At 38.3% G+C, this 21022-nt stretch overlaps 1 protein-coding gene across 14 annotated transcripts in view; it reads right to left on the bottom strand.

Moving 5' to 3' along the window:
* Window positions 1-21022, bottom strand: part of rbfox1 (RNA binding fox-1 homolog 1) — a 2011452-nt gene that overhangs the window by 1025217 nt on the left and 965213 nt on the right. For 5 of the 14 annotated variants that reach the window (XM_059654018.1, XM_059654020.1, XM_059654021.1 and 2 more), the window contains one exon: window positions 11730-12173. The exons of the other annotated variants lie outside the window; for them this stretch is intronic. In XM_059654018.1, coding sequence (XP_059510001.1) covers window positions 11730-11747 — 18 coding nt within the window. In that variant the 5' untranslated portion in view covers window positions 11748-12173. The remainder of the gene's footprint in view (window positions 1-11729; window positions 12174-21022) is intronic. 14 annotated transcript variants of the gene reach the window in all.

Here is a 21022-nt window from a genome sequence, read left to right as displayed (position 1 = left end):
CAAAATAATGTTCGAGGGAATTGTTGCAGATATTATTTTTAAAAACACGTTCATTTATGAAAACCCATTCAATACATTTAAATTTCTTCAACATTTCTAATCCCTGATAAAAGCAAACATTTCATTTGCATCCTTTGTATTTCTATATAGTCCTTTATACCAAGCAACCATTATATTCATGTTTCCAATTTTATAACCGCTCAAAGCTATCAATCAAGATGAGAATTGGCACCCACACGGTTATAATGATAGATTGTGGAGTGTAACCATGTGGTACTAATCCTTTATTAGTAAAACTCAGGTTTATTTCAACAGACAGAGTTGGCAATGCATGGCTAGCATTGGCTTTTTTATTAAAAATAGGCAGGAGAATTGAATACCATTTGGCAGATACAATGGGTTTATTCACTTATTACATGCATTCTTCTCCATTTTTAATAATCCCAAAGGGGATTTCTCCATGATTGCATCTGTCTTCTTCCTGATTGCGCATTATATATCCTTAAAGGGTACCATAATTTTTCCAAAGTACAACTTCTCAAAGGGGTACCTGGGACCTATCTGAAAGGAGACCCAACCTCTTCTAAAAACTTGAGCAGCAGTAGACTTTTCCTTTAAAGGCTTAAGCCTCACCATTTAAATTTTCAACATTCTGCTAATATAAATTGGATTAGTCTGAAGACAGCTGTATTTTGCATTGGACGGCTTTCTCTGTGGACCATTGATATGAAATCTAATATCCATTCCTGCTCCCCTCATGAGACTATTGAGCACCATTTCCAGGGTTTGGTTTTCCCGAATTAGGTCTTTGGTGGCATTTGGCTAAGTTGGAGACCCTTTCAGCTCTTGCAAAAATCCAGGCCCTTGAGGTTCTGTCCATTTTTGCCGACGCAATGGAAATGAAAGAAAAAGTGTGAAAAAGAGAAAGGACCTTCTGTTAGCAATAATTCACATTGACTTTGTACTGCATCTTTGAAGTTGATGCAGGGCCAAGAATTTCAAAATGTCACCGCACAGTTTGTTGCACACTATTAAATGATCAATCCAAACCCCTCTGCAAGAAGTAACCTTGCATATTATTTTTTCTATCAACTGCTTTGAAATTGCTCTTTTCATTCAAAATTAAGAATGCCTCCTTCATTAGAATTTGATTTTTGAGGACGGAAGGTCTTGTTAATTCTTCACTAGAAAAGTCAGATGCTAGTTAACATCATTCTTGACATGTGATTGAGAGTGTGTCAATAACTCTGTTAATCCTCCAGCTGCTCCACCTCCACAATAAATATTGGTCACTACCTGTATCACTCTACAAAGGTGTTCATACTATATCGACAAATGTTGATTTAAAACCGTTATAATGTGTAAAGGCACAAATAGAAACAAAAAAAAACCATGGAACATATTTGCCCTTTGACTGAACTTGTTCCTCTGTCTTGATCTGATAAGGAGTAGGTTGGGTAAGTAGTTATTGATTTGGTATAATTTCTGGCTCATTTACCAACAATTGTTCACTCGTACAAAATGCAAGTGAGTACATTCTACTTCATTTCATATTCTCTGAACATATAGCACAAGCAGAAGTTGTCCTACCCACTATTTGTTTTGGATGATAGACATGTAATTGTTTTTCTTACAGATTTCTTGGTATTACATACAGAGATATTACACTAGTGTTTATAGACATTCCATCATAACAGTAGTCTGACAGGTCTCACGAAACGCTAACTTATAGAGATTGTTTGCACAAATTAAAGAATTTCCAGTAGGTTTGATATGATGTTCTGCTTATTCTGCACATTTCCTTTGGAGTGAAATCACACTGCAGCAGCTGGCCCGAGAATGGGAGCTGGAGTTTAGATAGCAGCAGTGTATTTCTGTATGTTGATGGGCTTCTCTGGCAGGAATGGTAAGGTTTTTTTTCCAAATCGAGACTTGTGTCCATAGCCAACATTCAATCATTACCACTGTTGTTCCAAATAGTTAAAAGTGTAATTGTTTAGAAAGGAGAAAGGAGACAATCCCATTTCATTAAATATTCAAAGTGAGGTTAAAGAAGTCCAACAGATTTCGCATGAGACTTGCAGTTCATTGGATTTTAAATTAAACTGATCTCAGACAACACCTTCTACAGATATTCGCTCTGCCCTTAAGCTAGAATTAAAATGCAAGTTTAATGTTGATGCAGATCAGGAGTCATCTTGCTGTTGCGAAATTTGTGAAGAAATACTCTTTAAGCAAAAGAGTCTACATTCTACCTGGTGTGGCAATTGATATTTGTGTTGAAATGCTGAACAATTGTCACCTGTCATTTGAAAAGAGATCTTAAACTATTTAATATAAATAGCTTAATGCTTTCATTGAATAGCATACAAAATAATTTCAAATGCATGTGCTAAATGGCACACAGTAAAATCATACTAAATCCCTTCGACTATGGGTTAGATTATCTTCAGTTGGCCATTTTATTTTTCACATCAATCAATAATCGCAATTCATGGACTGGAAGATTATCATCAGCACTCAGAATGAAAATGCTGTACATGTGAACATTATCATGTTCAAAACAAAACAACAAACCAGTTGTAGTAGGTATTGACAAATGGTTTCTCACACAGAAAAGAGACCACAGAGATTACTATGCAATTAAAAGGAATAAAAATTAAACACAAAGTGATACTTTAATATTTACTACTTACATAATTAGTCAGTAAAGCAGTGTGAAAAAAAATGATTACACCCTCTGGTGAATCAGGTGATGTTATCATTCTGGTTCGATGGTACCAGAGCCAGTGTTTACTTTTACTCCTGAATGTCATCAGGAATCTTTTCTGATTGTCACTCTTGTTTCTCTTACAAGACTCCATCTGTGAAAAAGCACTGTCCTGGCAGTGTGTGTATTTCATTTATTTTTACATCCAAGTAGCAGTTAAAACCTATTGTAAAATGTAACAGATGCTCTGGTGAAATGAGGCAGGCAGCACGGAAGAGGCTTTCAATGTTAGTATGAATCAGAAGGTTTCCACTATTGTTTATGTAATTTTTCCAAGGCACTCTTTCTTCAGTATATTAAGGATCAAAAAAGGGATTTCCACAGTTCAGACTTCAACAGACAGTTTCTATGAATGACAGACAATTATTAATGTTATTCTATTGAATCAGTGGGGGGCTACAATGTAACATTAGTGAGACCAGGTTTAACTCATTAAATACAAAGTGACTATGTGCTGGATTGACTTTACTGTGTTTTCTGCAAATGCTGAGGTTTTTAATTTGTCTGTGCAGTTGTTTCTGCACAACATTTTTATTGAAGGCTGGAGTGCTGGAAACAGACAGTGCAAACTGAATGAAAAGAAGACAGTTAATGTTGGAAGTGTAAAAAAAAATGTAAAAATTGTGAACAATGCATGTCAGGTCTGGCTGTATTTGTACGTTTCAGTCTGATTCCTCATTGGAACATAAACTTCTGATTGAATGGTATACATTTTCATGAATTTTAATCTTATTACAGAGTGTCCATGTCTAATTTCAATATGTCCTTTCAATGATTAATTTTATCTAATTATTGTAAAAACAAAGACAGCAAATATTGAACGAGGAGATCCTATATTGGCAGGCACCCTGGAGTTTTCTGATTATTTTATATGTGGTTCTCAATGAGAAAAGTTGAGGACCTGAAGGAAGTTTTCGGTATTGAAATTAAGTCAAAGGGAATCAATGATTTCATAATTCTGATACTTACAGTGCAAACTATTCAGTTCATCATTAAAGTTTAGCATCTAACTGCTTCCCAGTTCATGTATAAAAGACTCGCTTAACTACTAGTTTCCATCTTTGCAAAGTATTACCTTGATTTTAGTTTAGGAAGTGATGCAAGTGCCAGGATTTTCCATTTTTATTTCACATTCTCAGCACTTCACATTTCTCCATGACTGGGACCACCAAAAACATGTGCAAATAGGAAACAGGCAGATGACTACATTTTGTGTGGGTAGGTACAGTAAGCACCCATCGTTGCAGAGAGAAAGGAAACTGGTATAATCAGGACACGCAAACTAGTTTAACCGGATCACATATTAGATTTATTCAGTCAAACAGCCAGGAGGTATTGAGCTCAATTTGTAAACTGTGTGATTTTAACATAATATTGGACTGGATCATCACAATAGTTTATTAGTGTGATCCCCAGCTTTGTTTTTAAACCAATGTAATATTTGGCTTATGAGTTAACATGTATAATTTATGGCCTAGAATGTTGACTGCACTGTCCCTCTTTATTAGGCATTTTGTTTTCACTGGCTTTTGTATCCAATATGGTGAATGACATATGTATATCATTCTGTTTGAGTAATACACTGTATACTTTATTGACAAAAGCTCCTCCACATACATAAATAGGGGAACTAATAGCTGTTTGAAGCTGGGTCCCACTGCAGCTTTTGATGAGTTACGGTCAGGAAACATGGTCTGCATACGGGCTTAAATATGTTTTGTGACAAACAGCAACATATTGTTGCTATTCTTCAGCAACACAGACAATGAGGTGCATGAAACAGCAACTGCAGTCAGTATTCTTAAACACTTTGTGATCAGTGAGTCCTATATGAATCAGTGGAGGCTGCCTCTAGAAAGGAAAGTTTTGCTTATTTTATCCATTATAGGGAGGGAGGGCAGGAAGGATGAAGGAAGCAAAGAAAGGAAGGAATGAAGAAATAAATTGATGAAAAAAGTTTACTTGCATTGATTTGTCTTTTACCAGATCGTTAGGAGTAGAGCCCTTAGGAGTATTGATATGCAGAGAGATCTGAGTGTGCAGGTCCACAAATCACTGAAGGTGGCTGCTCAAGTAGATAAGGTAGTAAAAAGGCTGATGGCACGCTTGCCTTCATTGGAACAGGCATTGAGTATAAGGATAGACAAGTAATGCTGCAGCTTTATAGAACTTGAGTTAGGCCAACTTGGAATATTGCATACAGTTCTGGTCACCACACTACCAGAAGGATGTGGATTCTTTGGAATGGTACAGAAAAGGTTTACTAGGATGTTGTTTGGTTCAGGGGATATTAGCGATGAAGAAAGGTTGAATAGGCTGGGTTTGTTTTCACTAGAATACAGGAGGTTGATAGAAGTTTATAAGATTGTGGATGGCAGTGATGGAGTGGAAAGTATAAAGCTTTTTTCCAGGGTTGAGGGATCAATTGCTAGGGGACACCGGTTCAAGGTGTGAGGGAGGACATTTTAACGAGATGAGTGAGGCAGGTTTTTCCACATAAAGGACAGTGAGTACCTGAAACGCACTGCCAGAGGAGGTGGTGGAAGCAGACCCAATAGCAGCATTCGAGAAGCACCTGGACGAATACATGAATAGGAAGGGAATAGAGGGATATGGATCCTGTAAGTGAAGACAGTTTCTGATATGGAAGGCCAAAATGTGTCAGCACAGGCTTGGAGGGCTGAAGGGCCCGTAGCTGTGCTGTATTGTTCTTTTGTCTTTGCTCTATCATTAGGATACTCCAAACAGCTTCTCAACCTATGAATTATATTTTTCTAAAATAAGGTGACTATGTACAGGTAGCAACTATATTTGCACTGCATGTCTTCACAAACAACAAATGAATATAAATGCACTTAGGTATTGGCTATGTTAATTAATGAAGGTCAACCTCGAGGTTAGCATAGTCTTCACTCTTTTAATATGACATCTGTACAGCGAATCTTCATAACGCACTCTGGTTAAGAAGGCACTAAAATGCTGCATGCCACTATTGCTTAGTAGCTACCAGAACAGAAATTATTTTCATGCACAACCCTAAAACTTGTCCCTCCAGTTAGATAATGCCACATCTTCTATTTTAGCTCTCCCAAGCTACTTGATATACTTTCTTCAACTGCTTGCCTTTTCCAGATTTACTGGATACTCTCTTGCGGGATAATATGGAGCAATTTGCATCTGAATGGTCATTTCCACCTCTCAATTCCTATGATAATTTCTGCTGAGATCAATAACTTTTAAAAAGAATTCACCCTTCCAGTTACTCCCTGAAAGAGTTACTCAACCAGATTTTATGTTTTTAAAACCGTTACTCTTAATGACTGAAAAAAACTCGATTGAGTGAAGATTGTTTTCTTTAGGCAACCTACACTTTAACCTGAAGAAAGGAATTGTTCCCTGTCGTGTTTAGGACATAGCATTTGCCATGGAACTACAATCCTTTTAGCAAGTAGTCCACAGTTGGTCTCCATTTTCAATGGGTTTTGCATCCTCATTTCATTGGCATGTTCTTCAGTTTTCAGAGAAAAGTTTAAGTCCACCCCCATCAGTTAAGCCTGTTCTGGTAATTCCTTTCATCCTTAGCAATGCCAGGAAATGTCTTCCAAATTCCTAGGAAGGCAGCAGTGCACATTTCTTTAACTAGACACTGTTTGCCTCTTTTATTTTTAATTTGTTCATCAAACGTCAGGGATACTGGTAAGACTTGGATTTGGTTGCGGTGAGCTCACAGGACGTGGAACATCTTCCTTTAGCTGACTGCACAGAACCTGTTGTCTGTCTGATTTGTATGGAAGACTGTAACTTGATCTGAAAAACCATAACCTTCGAAAAATCAGAGATTGTTCTCATTGACTCCGTGCATAATTAACTTCCTCATCCTTCCATGTAAATCAATTTCATCTTTTCTTTGATCTCTAACAATCAAACCCCCCATGTTTTACAACTGTCAGGCAGAAAATGTCATGTAATCTCCTTCCATTTACCCTAACAGGCTCTCAAACTATAATAACCTTGTCAACATAATTCTACATAGTTTTTTGTATTACTGGGCCGAATGGCCTGTTTCCACACTGTAGGGTTTCTATGATTTTATAAGGAATCGACATGCGGGAATGTAGGGGTTGGGGAATGAGTCCAGGTGAGGTGCCCTTCAGAGGGGCAGTGTGGACACATTGGGCTGAATGGCTTGTTTCCACACTGTAGGGATTCTATAATTCTATAAGGGTCTCAATGATTCTATTGATTCTATAACACTCCTCATCATTTGAGGAAAGGAAAGTGGTCTTCAAGAAGAAACATTCTGATCTTAACATGAAAAATGGTGAGGTTATTTGTTGCAATTTTAGTGCCATTTGGAAAAACTCACATGAATTCACATAAAACACTCCCAACTCTATGTTTTGGTTACAATGGATCCAGTTATTCTCTTACTGTTCATAAAAGCAGTGTCACTGGTTTGCTGTCATGGCACTGAAGGCTGTGTGACTGTACAGATAAGGGTTTTGTCAGTTTCGTCTTTTTTTGGCTAAAATAACATTTTCTCTCTTAAACGTATTTCACAACATCGTTCAGAACGAAAAATCGCCAAATAAGAGCTTGAATGCTGGTGATTTTAATTGTTACTGTGTTCATGTAACAGTCAAAAGCCATGAAGTTGATACAGGAAAAGCCTATCTAGTCATCCAAATCTGAAAGAATGCAATAGTCTATGGTGGATAATGTACAATTGTGAAAATCCCCAACTTAGATCATTACTGCAATAATTAATATTTTGAATCAGTAGCAAATAGTCTGAAATGGTTTTGTCAATTTGAAGTCTTCAAGCAGTTACAACTGAAGACACCAAGTCAGTGACAGAGCCAGATGTACCTCAGATTCAGCAGTAAACGCTTTACTGTGCAATTATTAAAAATGTCCTGCTGTTTTTCATTTGTTTGTCATAAATCAGTGTCCAAATGGTGAAAAAGTCACGAAGAATACAGAACAGTTGTATGAAGGAACACTCCAAGATGGATGTCAATGTTGGAGTGCAAAATTATAGGAGGATCATCTCCACATTCTGGTTTGAGCTAGCAGATCTCAGAAGACATGAATTGAACAAGTACTTTCCGATTTGATTCAATGATGCTACACAGTTGTCCATCCACAATACAGACTTACTTTTTCCAGTGCACACCAAAGATTACGCCAGACCAGAATCATTATACTTGGTGCAATGTAAGAAAATGCAAAGAGCTGATGCAAAATATGGTGTATAATTGGAGAATATTGAGTATGAGAATTTCTGGGAATGAGTGACAGCACATCTCCTGCTGGATATTTCTTCTTTTAAATGACAATAAATCAAAGTTTACTTACTAAAAGCTCCTAAATGCTTCCATGCTGAGACAAAGCTCTTGGTGAAAAATGATATTGGAAAAAGGCCATAGTCATGGCCTTTGACTGAAGGATAAATATCACTTGACAGGGTAATCACATTATTTAATTTCAGCAGTCAAGCGAAAATATTGTAATGCACCTGTATCCGTTACGTGTTTAACAAGTTTACCAATAAATGCTAAGCTTGGATCAAGATTTGAATATTACGCTTAGAAGTAAATGGCTAGATTGCAATACTGAAAGTTCAATCCATTTAATCACTCATCCTGTTAACTGAGTTTAAATTAGAATAGTCTATTATCAGAAAAATGCATTGGCAGTGCACAAAAAAAAACAACAGCTAAATGCTAACCTGACAATATTCAGTCTGCTGAGAAATGAGAACACAAATGGTTATGTAAGATTTCCTGTTTACTTCAGCATTTCATACATTGCAGCGTTTTACTTAGCATTGTGCCTGGCTCAAAATTTCCATACAATGGGAGCAAATGGAATCCTGTCCACTGAATTTCACACTCGTGTCAGAATTGTACTTGAATAAGGTACATACTTCTCTGGAGTTAGCAGTACAGGATTACTTTAACACACCTCGGCTTACGACACACACTCTGTGATCCTTGACATGCTCCAGCTTCCCTTTGGCAAAGCATAGAATGTACAGCTAAGTACTTTGAAGACAAGAAATAATTCCCAGAAAATGTGTGTGTCAACAAATACCTTTTCTCGCAATAAACCAGGACCTTAATGTCAGAGGGGAAGAGGCACACAAATGTATAGCCATCTGAAAGAGAGGTTGAACATTATGCTTGCAATGGAATGATGGATTTCTCAAAACCAATGTCGTATTTGTGATTTAACTAGTATTTATTTAAGTAAGACAGCAGTTTTCTAACGATTCTGCATTTATGATATTCCTCTAAATAGGATTTTTCTTGAGTGTTAGAGTGACTGTGAACAGTCAGGTAAAAAGCGTTTGTGCCCCATTTTACTATTTTTTTCTCTTGCTGAATACAACGCTGAAAAATAAGTGAATTTAGCGTTCCAATGTTATTCGTTCTTCTAGGACAATATCCACTCAGGTGGATACATTGACCATGTTTAATGATTAAAAGCTGTCAATCTACCATTTTAACCCCTCAAACACATTCTGCATTGTTGATTTTCACTATATTTTTTCTCTGAAAGGGGATTTTCATGCTGTTGGGAGAAAAGAATGTTCACCAAATCTTACATTAGCTACTTATAAAGAATTCATTCCTGTTAACCAGAGTATACTTCACACAGTTTAAAATGTAATGCAATAATTATTATTCTCAACTACTTGGCCAATTGATTAGTGTGTAATTCAGAAGAATACCAACAGCACAAGGGCATCTGCCATTCCAGTTGTGGTAGACTTAGGCCCTGCCTCTGAGTGTGCAATGCAGTGGCAAACCAGCCCTGATAAAAACTGCCAGGAAAGCGGTTCATGATTAAGTATTATCAGACAATGAGCCAAGCCCCTGCCTTTGGGCACAGCACTCATGATGGTCAAATTTTTAATGACCACAAAACAATTAAAAATTCATTTATAAATACCATAAATAGCAAATATAAGTGGGTTGTAGAAAGTATAATCAGATTAATCAAAAATATTGTTCATTGTGGTTAAATTGACATATTCTCATTGATAAATTATAAGTTATCTAATTTTATTTGATCAAATGTGGATATTAAATGCAAGACCAGAAAGAAAATGGGATCAGTTGTTCTGAAAGCTAATAGAAAAAAAAAGTCGCTGTGTTTTGGACGTGATAAACTAACCATGATAATCATATTTTAAACATAAAATGATAAAATTTAGATAAGCTCTTTCTTACATTTTTTTCGATAATGATAATACATCTGTAAATTGTGCCTAGTAATATCAAGATAAGAACATTTCTGAGTCATAACTGGCAGAATTACCAGGTTCAGTATGAATTATTTACCATGATATGCTTTTCGCTTTCCCCTGTGGGAGATTGGAAGTTAACATTACTGAAGACTGTTGGTTGACCATGAATACCAGCATAGTACGAGGCTTTGAATCACACAAAGAATATCCAAAAATAATACTAAAAATAAAACCTTGGGAAGTAGGAGTGCATGAGAATGAGTTTCAGATGGCTAGGAACTAATAGTGAGTTTATTTTATATGTTCTGAACACCGCAGAATTTTTGATCACATCTTCGAATAATAAATTATGAGATCTTTTATTTCCTTTTAGGCTGAACAGATAGAATATGTACCACTAGCTCTAAATTTATCTCCTGTGTTTTGTAATGCATAATGTTTCAAATGGTCTTTTATCGAACAAGTTTAGGTAAAATCAGTGCAGAATCCATTCATGGCACAAAGGCAGGAGGCATGTTAAAGTTACTAATTTGTTTAATTTCTTTTAATAAATTCAAAACTAGGTGAATGCAAAACACACTGGAAACATTACTGTGAATATGCCTTCCCTACACTGCTCTGTAAAAAATGGAGGCTACAAGTGTGCGATAGGGCCGCAGGCTGATTGTAAATAAACCAATGAGAGTACTTCAGAGTAAGGGGTGACAAATACGGAATATTCAACCTTATTCCGAAACTTCTTAGGACTGTTCAAACAAACAATGCTTCAAGTAAAGCTGCAACAAAAAAACTCAAGCTGTTGGAACAAGCAGACAGGAACATTTTATAAGTGTACAAATGCTTTCATTCTAACACGTTCCCAAATGCTTTCATTCTAACTCACTCTGTGCTGTAGAATTTCTGCTGTGTGTACTCTAGACAACCATAGGTATCAGAGCCTACTAAAAACTAATTGGCATTGCAGCAGTATCTTTTACAACTAATAGCTAATTATTAGGTGACATACCCTCAGTCCGCCTGCTGTGTGCCAAGAGCAGCTAGGTTTACGGCTGCACAGTTGTATTTGTTCTAATATGTTTATACAGTAAGGTATCTAATAGGATATGAAATTAGCATAGTATTAGACGAAACAGCGTGACTTCTAATTGACATGCAACCATGTATTAAAATCTATGAGGTGCTTACTTTGATTTCACACAATTCGGTCCTATGCTGTTTAATTTAAGCCATCTTCCACACGACTTTACATCATTTAAATTTTCAGTATCAAAGGTCATTGTAATTGTTAAAGAATTCTGGTTAACAACACAGGTGAACGAACAAAAGCTAATCTGCTTCAACCTCCACCCTTTCTGGGGCAGCAGGTGTCACTGAGCCGAGCAAAAACAGGAAAAGAACACGTCTGGATTCTACAACTGCTGCAGTAACAACACAGAACACGTTACAGTGGCCAGTCAGCAGCCTGTTAACTCATGATGCACTTATAACTTTTTAATGAAGGTTGTGTATTGATTCGGCTGGTTAAAGAGCTTACTACATTCAAATCGCAAATTTATTTCAAAAATCACAATGTACTTTAGCAAACAGATACCGTGCAAATCGTGTTTGGTAATATTTCTTTCTTAACTATATTTAACATTAATGTGCATAAAGCACATAAAATACATTCCCATCAGAAAGGTAATGGAAAGAGATACTACCTACCCACAAATACATCATCATTTTGAATAGGGAATTAAGGCTCCAGCTGTGCAGTAAAGACTCCTCTCCTGGTTAAGAATTGCTGCTACAAACTGAAAGCAGAGAGAATACAGTTCTTCTGTTTTCTGTCAGTCTGTACAGTCTTTTTTTTCTCCCGCAAGCCTCTTCTTATTTCTTGGATAGACGCACACCAGCTTTCGTCCGTGTGAAGAAACTTGCTTCAGGCTGTTTTTTCTTTCTCTTTTCCCACTCGTACTCAATTTCTCTCTTGCTATCTTTTTTTCCTCTTGAATGCCAAGTTTATATGGGTACAATCCTTGGCGTGTCTCTTTAATGAGGAAGTCTGTGTACTGAAGCAGCCCACTATCCTGGTGCAGGCAGAAGTGAACAGGGTGACACCACAATCAGGTGTCAGCCTAATTGCAGCTCTGGGATTAGAAGCCCCCTCTGCAGGGAAAAAAAAGAAGGGTGCTCAGGACTCAGACAGGGATAGAGGCACACAGGTCAGTTCAAGTGATGGAATGGCTCTGGCATTCAAACTATTATCATGTTTGCAACGGACACTGTCACCTGCTGACAAGTCCCACAACATTCAAACTCAACACAAGGAAGGCACTGCACCAAAGTGTAGAGCATGTACTGCACACAGCTTTCCCTTTATCACTCTGACCGTACACCAGATAAAGCCAGAAAGCAGTCGGGTCAAGGTCTTCCCCAATCTTATTACACCAACACCAAAGCGTTCAAGGCACTTTTCTACAGCCATCTACTGACATGACTGTGCTATTGCTGCTGATGCTGATGCTGCTGTTGCCTGTGAGTTGACTTGGAAACACATTCAGTTATGCATATTCAGGCTGGTCATACGAGGTAACATTTTCCTGAATAATTAAAACGCATTTTCTAAATTGAAGAATCAGTCACGGTGCCAGGACAGGTGGCAAATGGATAGGCGCTTGCTGGTAAAGGCCTTTAATAATACTTATCAAAAGAGGTATTGATAAAATGGGATTGAGAGGCTATATTGAGATGCATACAGTTAATCAAGTGACACTTAAAGCTAACCACCTTCCAATAAAAGGGCTACTGTGTGTTACTTGTAAGTTACAAATCACAATTCATTTTTGGTGGCAGATGTACCGCTAATGATAGGTATGCTTGTTACATAAACAGGTTAAAAAATATTTTGAGTTTACCGTTTTAAAGGTAATTTTCAATTACGTCTAAAAGCTATCAGCTTACAAAAATATCATCTCCTGAAGTCCTATAAATTATCATAACAATGCAGCTTATTGTTATAATCACAAGCTGTAATCAGTTTTAGCTGAAACTACAAATAGACAACTGAAGCATCATAACTGAAAAACTGTTCTGACATGGAGACAGGCTACATGTCTGGCATATTACCATTTGCAAATTGTAATAGTTTCGCTTTCTTCCTCTGGTAATCAAAGTGGATGAGATGCTCTGAGAAACTGAGTATATTTTACATTGTCACCAATCTAGGTCTCCCAGTTGTTCCAGTGAATGTGCTTTGCTTTCACCAATCACATTTTGTTTCTACTAGTGCAATGATTTTTAAACAAACCAGTTACTCAGCTTCACTCAACAGGCAATGTCCTCATCTCTCAGTTGGACATTTGGGGTATTCAAGTCTCAGTCCAGGATTCAGGTAAGTAAGTTAAATTGTAAGTTAGCAGGAAGTGCCAACATTTGGAAAAGGTACCAATTGAGATCTCATCTGTCTGCTTGGAAAGATGTAAAACATCCTAGAACATGATTCAAAGTCTAAGATATTCTCCTCATCACCTGGTCAACATCCCTGCCACAAAACAACACTATAAAATCAGATTAATTTCATTGGGTTGCTTGTAGCTCTTGTTTCACATAAACTGATTTTCACTTCAACTTAAATAAAATCGGTGTCATTGACTGTTATGTGAATTGCCCTGGAACACCTTACAGATGTAATATGACACTTGGTAAAGCAATTCTTTCTTCATTGCAAGATTTTCAGTGGGGTTGCTCTTGGCTAGTTCAGGACATGGGCTAAGACAGTAGAACTAATGGATGAGCATGGAGGATAGGAAGATCAGCATCAAAGCCAGCAGTGATAAGCACAATTTTGACAATGGCAGAAAATTCAGGACAAATTGTAATATAAATAGTGCAGCAGCCAATAATTGAAACAGGAATGGTGTGAGGTTGCTTGTGCACTAGCTGGCAATTAGGAACAGCAAAGGTTGGTATTCCAGAGGGAAAAGGGTGTGTTGGCATTCCCAAACAAATATAACTTCTGCCATTTAGAACTGCAACAAGGGGTAATTTCCTCACTTGAAGAGTTGTGAAATTTTGGAATTCTTTAGTGCTGAGGTTTCTGTATGCTCCATAATGGAATAGTTTTAAGGGTGAAATAGATTCTTTCAGGGTAATTTGGGGTGAAAAAAATAGAGTTGAGGTCAAAATCAACCACTGGATGATTCTGCTCATGATGTGATCTTCTCCTCCTGTTTCTTTGTTCTTAATTTATTTTGCCATTTGTATTTGCTTTTTAAAATATTTGATTCATTAGTACAACAGATAGGTAGTCCTTAGTATTCTACCACATGTATATTTTAGTGTCAAAGTGCTTGGAACATTTTCTATTACTAGTTATGCAACCTTGAAATTCTCTGCCTCAGAAATGGGTAGAGGCTGGGTCATTGAATGCTTTTAGGGTGAAGTTGGTGAATTTATTTTCAGCTGGAGGTAAGTAGATTTTTGTTAGGCAGGAGACTCAAGAAGTGGATGAGAAAATGGATTTCGAAACAGATTGACTGTGATCTTATTGACTAACAAGCAGGCTAAAAGGGCGACTAGCCCTATCTACATCTGCACCTAATTCATATATTTGCATGGCAGTCTACAAATCTTGTGGCGCAGTGAGTAACATTCCTGCCTCTGACCTGAAGCTCTTGGTTCAAGTCTAACTCGAGAGCTTGTTGAGTGAAGAAAATACATTCATAATGTAGTAAAACAGATTGCTAACTTACAAATCCTGCAAAAATGTGCCAATAGTAAAGGCAACAGAGATTGCTGATCAGCCATGTGGTGGAAAGAACCTATCCATAGCACCAGGTTACAATATACATGTTAGGGTGCATATTGTCACTGCAACTCAGACATGGGTACTAGCTGGTTCAGTTGACTGAATGGCCAGTATGGATCAGAATCGTGCCAAGAGAATATAGTTCAATCCCTGTTCCAGCTGGGGTGGATTTGGGGGCTGCTTCTTTAGCCTAACCATGCTGGAGATTGTGACACAATGTGTCAGACCTGTCTTCAGACAGACTGCTGAAAGAGAAGACATTCTGCACTGGATATTACCCAAATGCTGTTGTGATAGGTGAACAGTTGACATCTGCAGTTAGTGAGAAATGCACTTTTCCACCTAATCTAAATGCTATCTTGCAATGGAAATTGCCAGGAGTGTGAGTTAGAAATGGTGCAGTGGCCTCTACAGGGCATCTGTGATCTGCAGGAACCAGGCAAGAAACTTTGCACCTCATTCAGCCATCCCAAGAATTGTGAAATTAACAATGCAAGCTCTTGGTTCGAACACATGAAATTAGACTGTCTGGATTCAATTTTCCATAAAATAGTCAGAAAGAACGTAAAGTGGTTAGAAAGTAAGGTTGGATTAAGACAGCAAGAAACACAGAGTAAATGTTAAGATAAATATGGTGAACTTAGCTCATATCTACTGTGCAGGAAACAAATGCCATTTCATAGATATGAAGGGGGAGACAGTCAGCGAAATGTCACTTTCACAAAGTGAATAACAGAGCAGAACTGGGAAAGTAATTTGTTTTGACGACCGCACAACTGAACATTTGCTTTTACCTGAAATTGCTGTGACATTTGTGCATAAATAATGGACAGCAATTTTAACCCCACCATTGGCAATGTTTGATAGAGAGTTAATAAGATTTAGGCTAAAGCAGCTATTCAATCTGGAGAGTTCTGACCATTTTCAGAAACTATTCAAGCCTCTTACTGGCAGTTCACTGCCCCACAGGGGTAGAGTTTGAATTAGTACTGTGTAGCTCCTGCCAGTAATCTAATATCTCCTGTGGCATTGCTCACCGACAGTCAGGGACTTTGGGAGCAGTTTTGGACTTTTACTGGGGTCCTAATAGAATGTTACATTTCATTCATTGCTTCAAAACTGCACATGTACAAAAGCAAATTAATGTACATCTTATTGACAGTAAAAGAAATAGGGCTGAATCTCATCATATTTTGGTAAAGTGTAATGTTTGTAAAATTTCACGGAGTGTTTCTCTCCACAAGACTTATTGGGTTTTCCTGCATTATCGTCCTAAAACCACCACATTAACCCTATGGTCCTTCTCTCATCCAATCCGAGCCTGATTCTCTCACTCACTACAAGTGCATGTACTCACCACCACTATCACCAGGGGATTGTGTTTCCTTATCACAAGCACCATCTTTAAGAGCCCATTGTGCACCTGTTCAAGCAGTGGCTATCTGGAGCTGCCCCGTACAGTTTGTGACAATTGGCCTATACATGGCAGACAAAGGGAAATTCATGCCCTGCTTTGCAGGCAGGGACCTCAAGTTCTTGCTGGATAGGGTGGTGCAGAGGCATGATTTCTTGTCCCCACAAGATCAGCACAGTGGGCTACTACACCAGAACCTACCAGCCTAGAATGAGGCTGCCACCCAGATCAATGCAGTCTTAGCCATCTGGAAGAATACCCCAGTCTTGTAGGAAGAAGGTCAATGACCCACCGCAATAAGTGCTACCACCTTCTTTCTGCACTCTCATTTCATATCTGCTACTGCACCCCTCTCCCATCAAGGCTCATACTCTACCACTCTTGCCATTGTGTGCAAAATCTTTCCTCACTCACTTTTACCCACCCAATACCCACACAACACTAACCCTGTGTGGTCTCTCACTCACTAAGTACAGACACTTCATCACCTTTATCACACTGTGCCAGCATTAACAACTTTGCCACCACTTTTCTCACACTCCAGCCCTCCTTTTCTTTCATTCCAGGATAAAATAACCCAAAACAGGGCAGAAAGTGACAAGACTGGAAGTTGGATGTTCAACATTGAGCTCTTCACCCCCAAGAGGAGAGGATCCTGTCCTTGACTGCCCTGAGTGGCTAACTGACCATACCGTAACCACTGGACTGATATCAGAAACTTCCCTTGATGTGCTGTACCAGAACCCCTGACAGAATGGTGTCTCCCTTAACTCGACTGCGGACTACTCCTGTGTGACTTTAAAATATGGCTTTTTTTCCATGAAACATGTTTGCTTCAGACACATTTGCCACATACACAGCTAGCACATGATCCAAGAGTTGACTCAGCACAGTGTCACACAGCAACATGTCCAGCCCCTTGACTAATGACTGCTACGACTGTGACAAGTTTCCTGGCTTTGTGGCTACAGTAAAAGGCATATTATGACAGAAGAACTGCAGGATTATTAGCTCTGGCTGAGGGGAAGAAGTTTTAAAAGGCAAGGCAGAGCAAGGCTAGACATTAAGCGAGTGATGTTAAGAAAGCAAATTTTAATTTACTCTGAAGGATTGAATAGCAAATAATTTAGAACTGCATGATTTAACCAAGTAGAATCAGTGTAACTTCATGAAGAGGAAATCTGCATCACAAATTTATTGGAATTCTTTGAGGAGGTAAGCAAGACAGATAAAGGAGAACCAATAGATACTATGAATTTGGATTTGCTATATATGGTACTTAACAAGCTAAGAGCACATGGTGTTGTAGGTAGCATCTTAGCATGGATAGAGGATTAGTTCAATAATAGAAGACAAAGAGATGGGATGAAGAGGACATTTCAAGTTGGTAACCTGTAACTAGTGGAGTGCCATGGGGATTAGTGCTGGGGCAACAATTATTTACAATATGTATATTATGACTTGAGGTGTTGGGAGTGAATGCACTATCACCAAGTTTGTGGATGACACAAATATTGATGGGAATGTAGGTAGTGATGATGACACAAGGGTTGTATAGAGGGATATAGTTGGGGAAAGCAAGTGAGAAAAATTTCGATCGGTAGAATATAATGTGGGGAAAATGTGAGGCTATGTATTTCAGCAGGAAGAAAAGAAGAGCTGAATATTATTTATATGTGGAAAGGCCACAAAAGCTGAAGCACAGTAGGATTTATGTCTCCTGTGCATGAATCTCAAAGAGCTAATCCAAGGTCAGCAGGTAATAGCGAAGGCAAATAGACTTCTAAAATTTATTTCAAAGGGAAAGGAGTACAAAAATAGTAGAGTTGTGCTAATACTATTCAAAGTACTAATCAGACCACACATGCAATATCGCACACAGTTTTGTTCCCCTTATTTAAAAAAACATTATGCTAGCATTGGAGATAGTCCAGAGAAGGTTCACACAGTTGATCCTGAGTATGTGCAGATTGTCTAATGAGGACGGTTTGAGTAGATTGGGTTTGTACTCATCGGTGCTTTGAAGATTGAGAGGTGACCTTGTTGAAACAAAAAAGACGACTTGATAAGATGGATATGGAGAAGTTGCATCCTTTTGTGGGAGACTCTAGGACCAGAGGGAAAAATTTCAGAGTAAGGGGCTACCCATTTAAGACAGAGATATGGAGGAATTTCTTCTTTCAGAGGGTAGTGAATCTGTGGAAAGGGCCAAATCAAAAAGGGCCATGGAGGCTAAGTCATTAGTAACTTCAAGGCTGAGACAGACAGATTTTTAATCAGTGAGGAAATTAAATAATTTGGGAAAAGGCAGGAAATGAATTTGAGGATTATCAGACAAGCAATGGTCTCATTGAGTGCCACAGCAGATTTGATGGAACAAATGGCCTACTTCCTTATGATTTTAGGTCCAAAGCCAACCTGGTCTATTACTGCCCTATCAACCTACCATCAATCATCAGCAAAATGATGAAAGTAGTCATCAAAAGTGTTATCATGCAGCATTTGCTCAGCAATAACCTACTCATTGATGCTTAGTTTTGGTTCCACAGGGGCCACTCAGCTCCCAAGCACATTACAGCCTTGCTTCAAGCTTGTATATGAGAGCTGAATTCCAGAGCAGGAGTGAGAGGTGGAACAAAGGCCAAATTTGACTCAGTAAAAGGAAGCTACATTGGGGTAAATCCCTTCACTGGATGGAGTCATGTGCAAAGGAAGATGGTTGTGGAGGTCTGTCATCTCAGCACTAGGACATCTCTGCAGGAATTAACCAGTTCATCATGACCTTCCCCCCATCATAAAGTAAGGAGCGTGGAATTTTACCAATATTTTCACAATGTGCAACACCATTTTCATCTCCTGAAGCTCTGATATAGCCTGTGCCCAAAAGCAGAAAGACCTGGCTGCCAGGTGGGAAGTAACATTCTCACCACACAAGTGCCAGAATATGACCACCTTAAACCAGAAAGAATCTAACAATCACTGATTGACATTCAATAGTGTTATTAACACTCAATCCCCTGCTACCGAAGACCAGAAACTGAAGTGGACTAGCCATATATGTACGGTAGCTACAACAGTAGGTCAAAGTCTAATAATCCTGCAGGAAATAACTCTCCTCCTGACTCCCCAAAGTCTGTCTATCATTTATAAGATATAAGTTAGGACTACAATGGAGCATTCCCCACTTGCCCAGATGGGTGCAGCTCCAACAACACTCAAGAGCTTGACACCATCCAGAGCAAAGCAGCCCATTTGTTTGGCATCAGATTCACTCCCTCCGTTACTGATGTTCAGTAGTACGAGTGTGTACTATCTGACCAACTCATAAGTCAACACTTTCCATACCTGAGACTACTACCATCTAGAAGAAAATAAACTTTGATTTTAGATACCCCTTCCTCAAAGTGCCATTGTATAATGTATTCTTTTGGTCTGGTGTCAGCTAAAACTGGTTATAAGAATATTCTCTGGCTTTCAGTTCATATGATGAGGTTTCCAAGTCCCATAATATAGCTCTCTTCCAAGGAGTTTGTCACCAGTTTTTGGGACACTATTTTTTCCACCTTGTCATCAAGTGGTTGTGGCAATTGAAGAAGAGTTTTAGGCATTAAAGTTCCATAAATCAAGGTGATTTTCCATGGTCTCTTGACAGATAGACATAAATTGAGTTTATCAGCATTTAAGGTGTTTGTTAAATTTCTAGCTCAAGCCAAGGCCTGGACATCAGGTCTAAGCAGGTGAAACTTCTTGCCATTGTTTCTAATGTTATATGGCAAATGGCAGAATTGCACTGGAATTTTGTTTGCTGTGTTGGAAGTGCTGTTTGAGTGTTCCACAGGGTTCTCACACAGTTGAAGTTTTATTAGAAAGTCTGATGCTTTGCCTGCAATTTTCCATCCATTAAGATATCTGAACACAGGCAACAGAACCCTGATTCCCTGATAAACTGCCCACTGCACATGGGACCAATTACCTAGAAGACAGGAAGTTCTGAATAACAAGGTGTGGAGCTGGAGCAACACACCAGGCCAGGCAGCGTCAGAGGAACAGGCCTGGCCTGCAGTGCTCCTCTGATGCTCCATACTTAGTTATCTCTGACTCCAGCATCTGCAGTTCTTGGTCTCTCAGAAAGTTCTGAATGTTACTCTTTCTGATGAATTGAGTGAAGGAGCAAATTCTGGAATACAAAGAGCATATGATATATTAGGAACCAGTTCAGAAATATTATTGAATGTTTTTGTGCACTTGCTCATTATTAATTAGAAAGTTTATTGCATGTGAAGGGAATTGCTTTTTAATTGTTCTGCACTTGGTCAATGGGATATTGAGTCAAATCAGCAGTGAGTCAGTTTCTATTTCTCACCCAATGAATACATGATGTATTTAAAGTGTGTAAGAGTTTAGAGATGTGATGCTCTTGATCTGTGATGGAAAAAAATGCTTCTCATTATACAGTTTATGGGCTAGGTTTCCATGTGAGCTCAGGAAAACTCAATGCTTATCCTTTTGCACTTTCCAAAATGCATACCCACTACATGTAATACTTTCCAGAGATTTTTGCCTTTTCATACAGAGCTCAGGTTCACATAGCATTCCACCACTAACTCCACATATGCAGGCCTTATTCACTTGTCTATTATGTGACAACTTATCAGAGGCCTTTTGGAAATTTAGATAAATTACATCAACTGTGTTTCCCATGTCTATATTTTTCCTCTATCCTAGTGTTACTCTGTGAAAATTTGAGTTATAGACCTGTCCACCTAATAATTTAGTTTATGTTGGATAAGCTCA

This window comes from Stegostoma tigrinum, chromosome 23, assembly GCF_030684315.1.
Source record: "Stegostoma tigrinum isolate sSteTig4 chromosome 23, sSteTig4.hap1, whole genome shotgun sequence".
NCBI classification, from domain to species: Eukaryota; Metazoa; Chordata; class Chondrichthyes; order Orectolobiformes; family Stegostomatidae; genus Stegostoma; species Stegostoma tigrinum.
The sequence above is the reverse complement of the archived record's forward strand: the minus strand, read 5'-3'. Positions and strand labels throughout refer to the sequence as shown.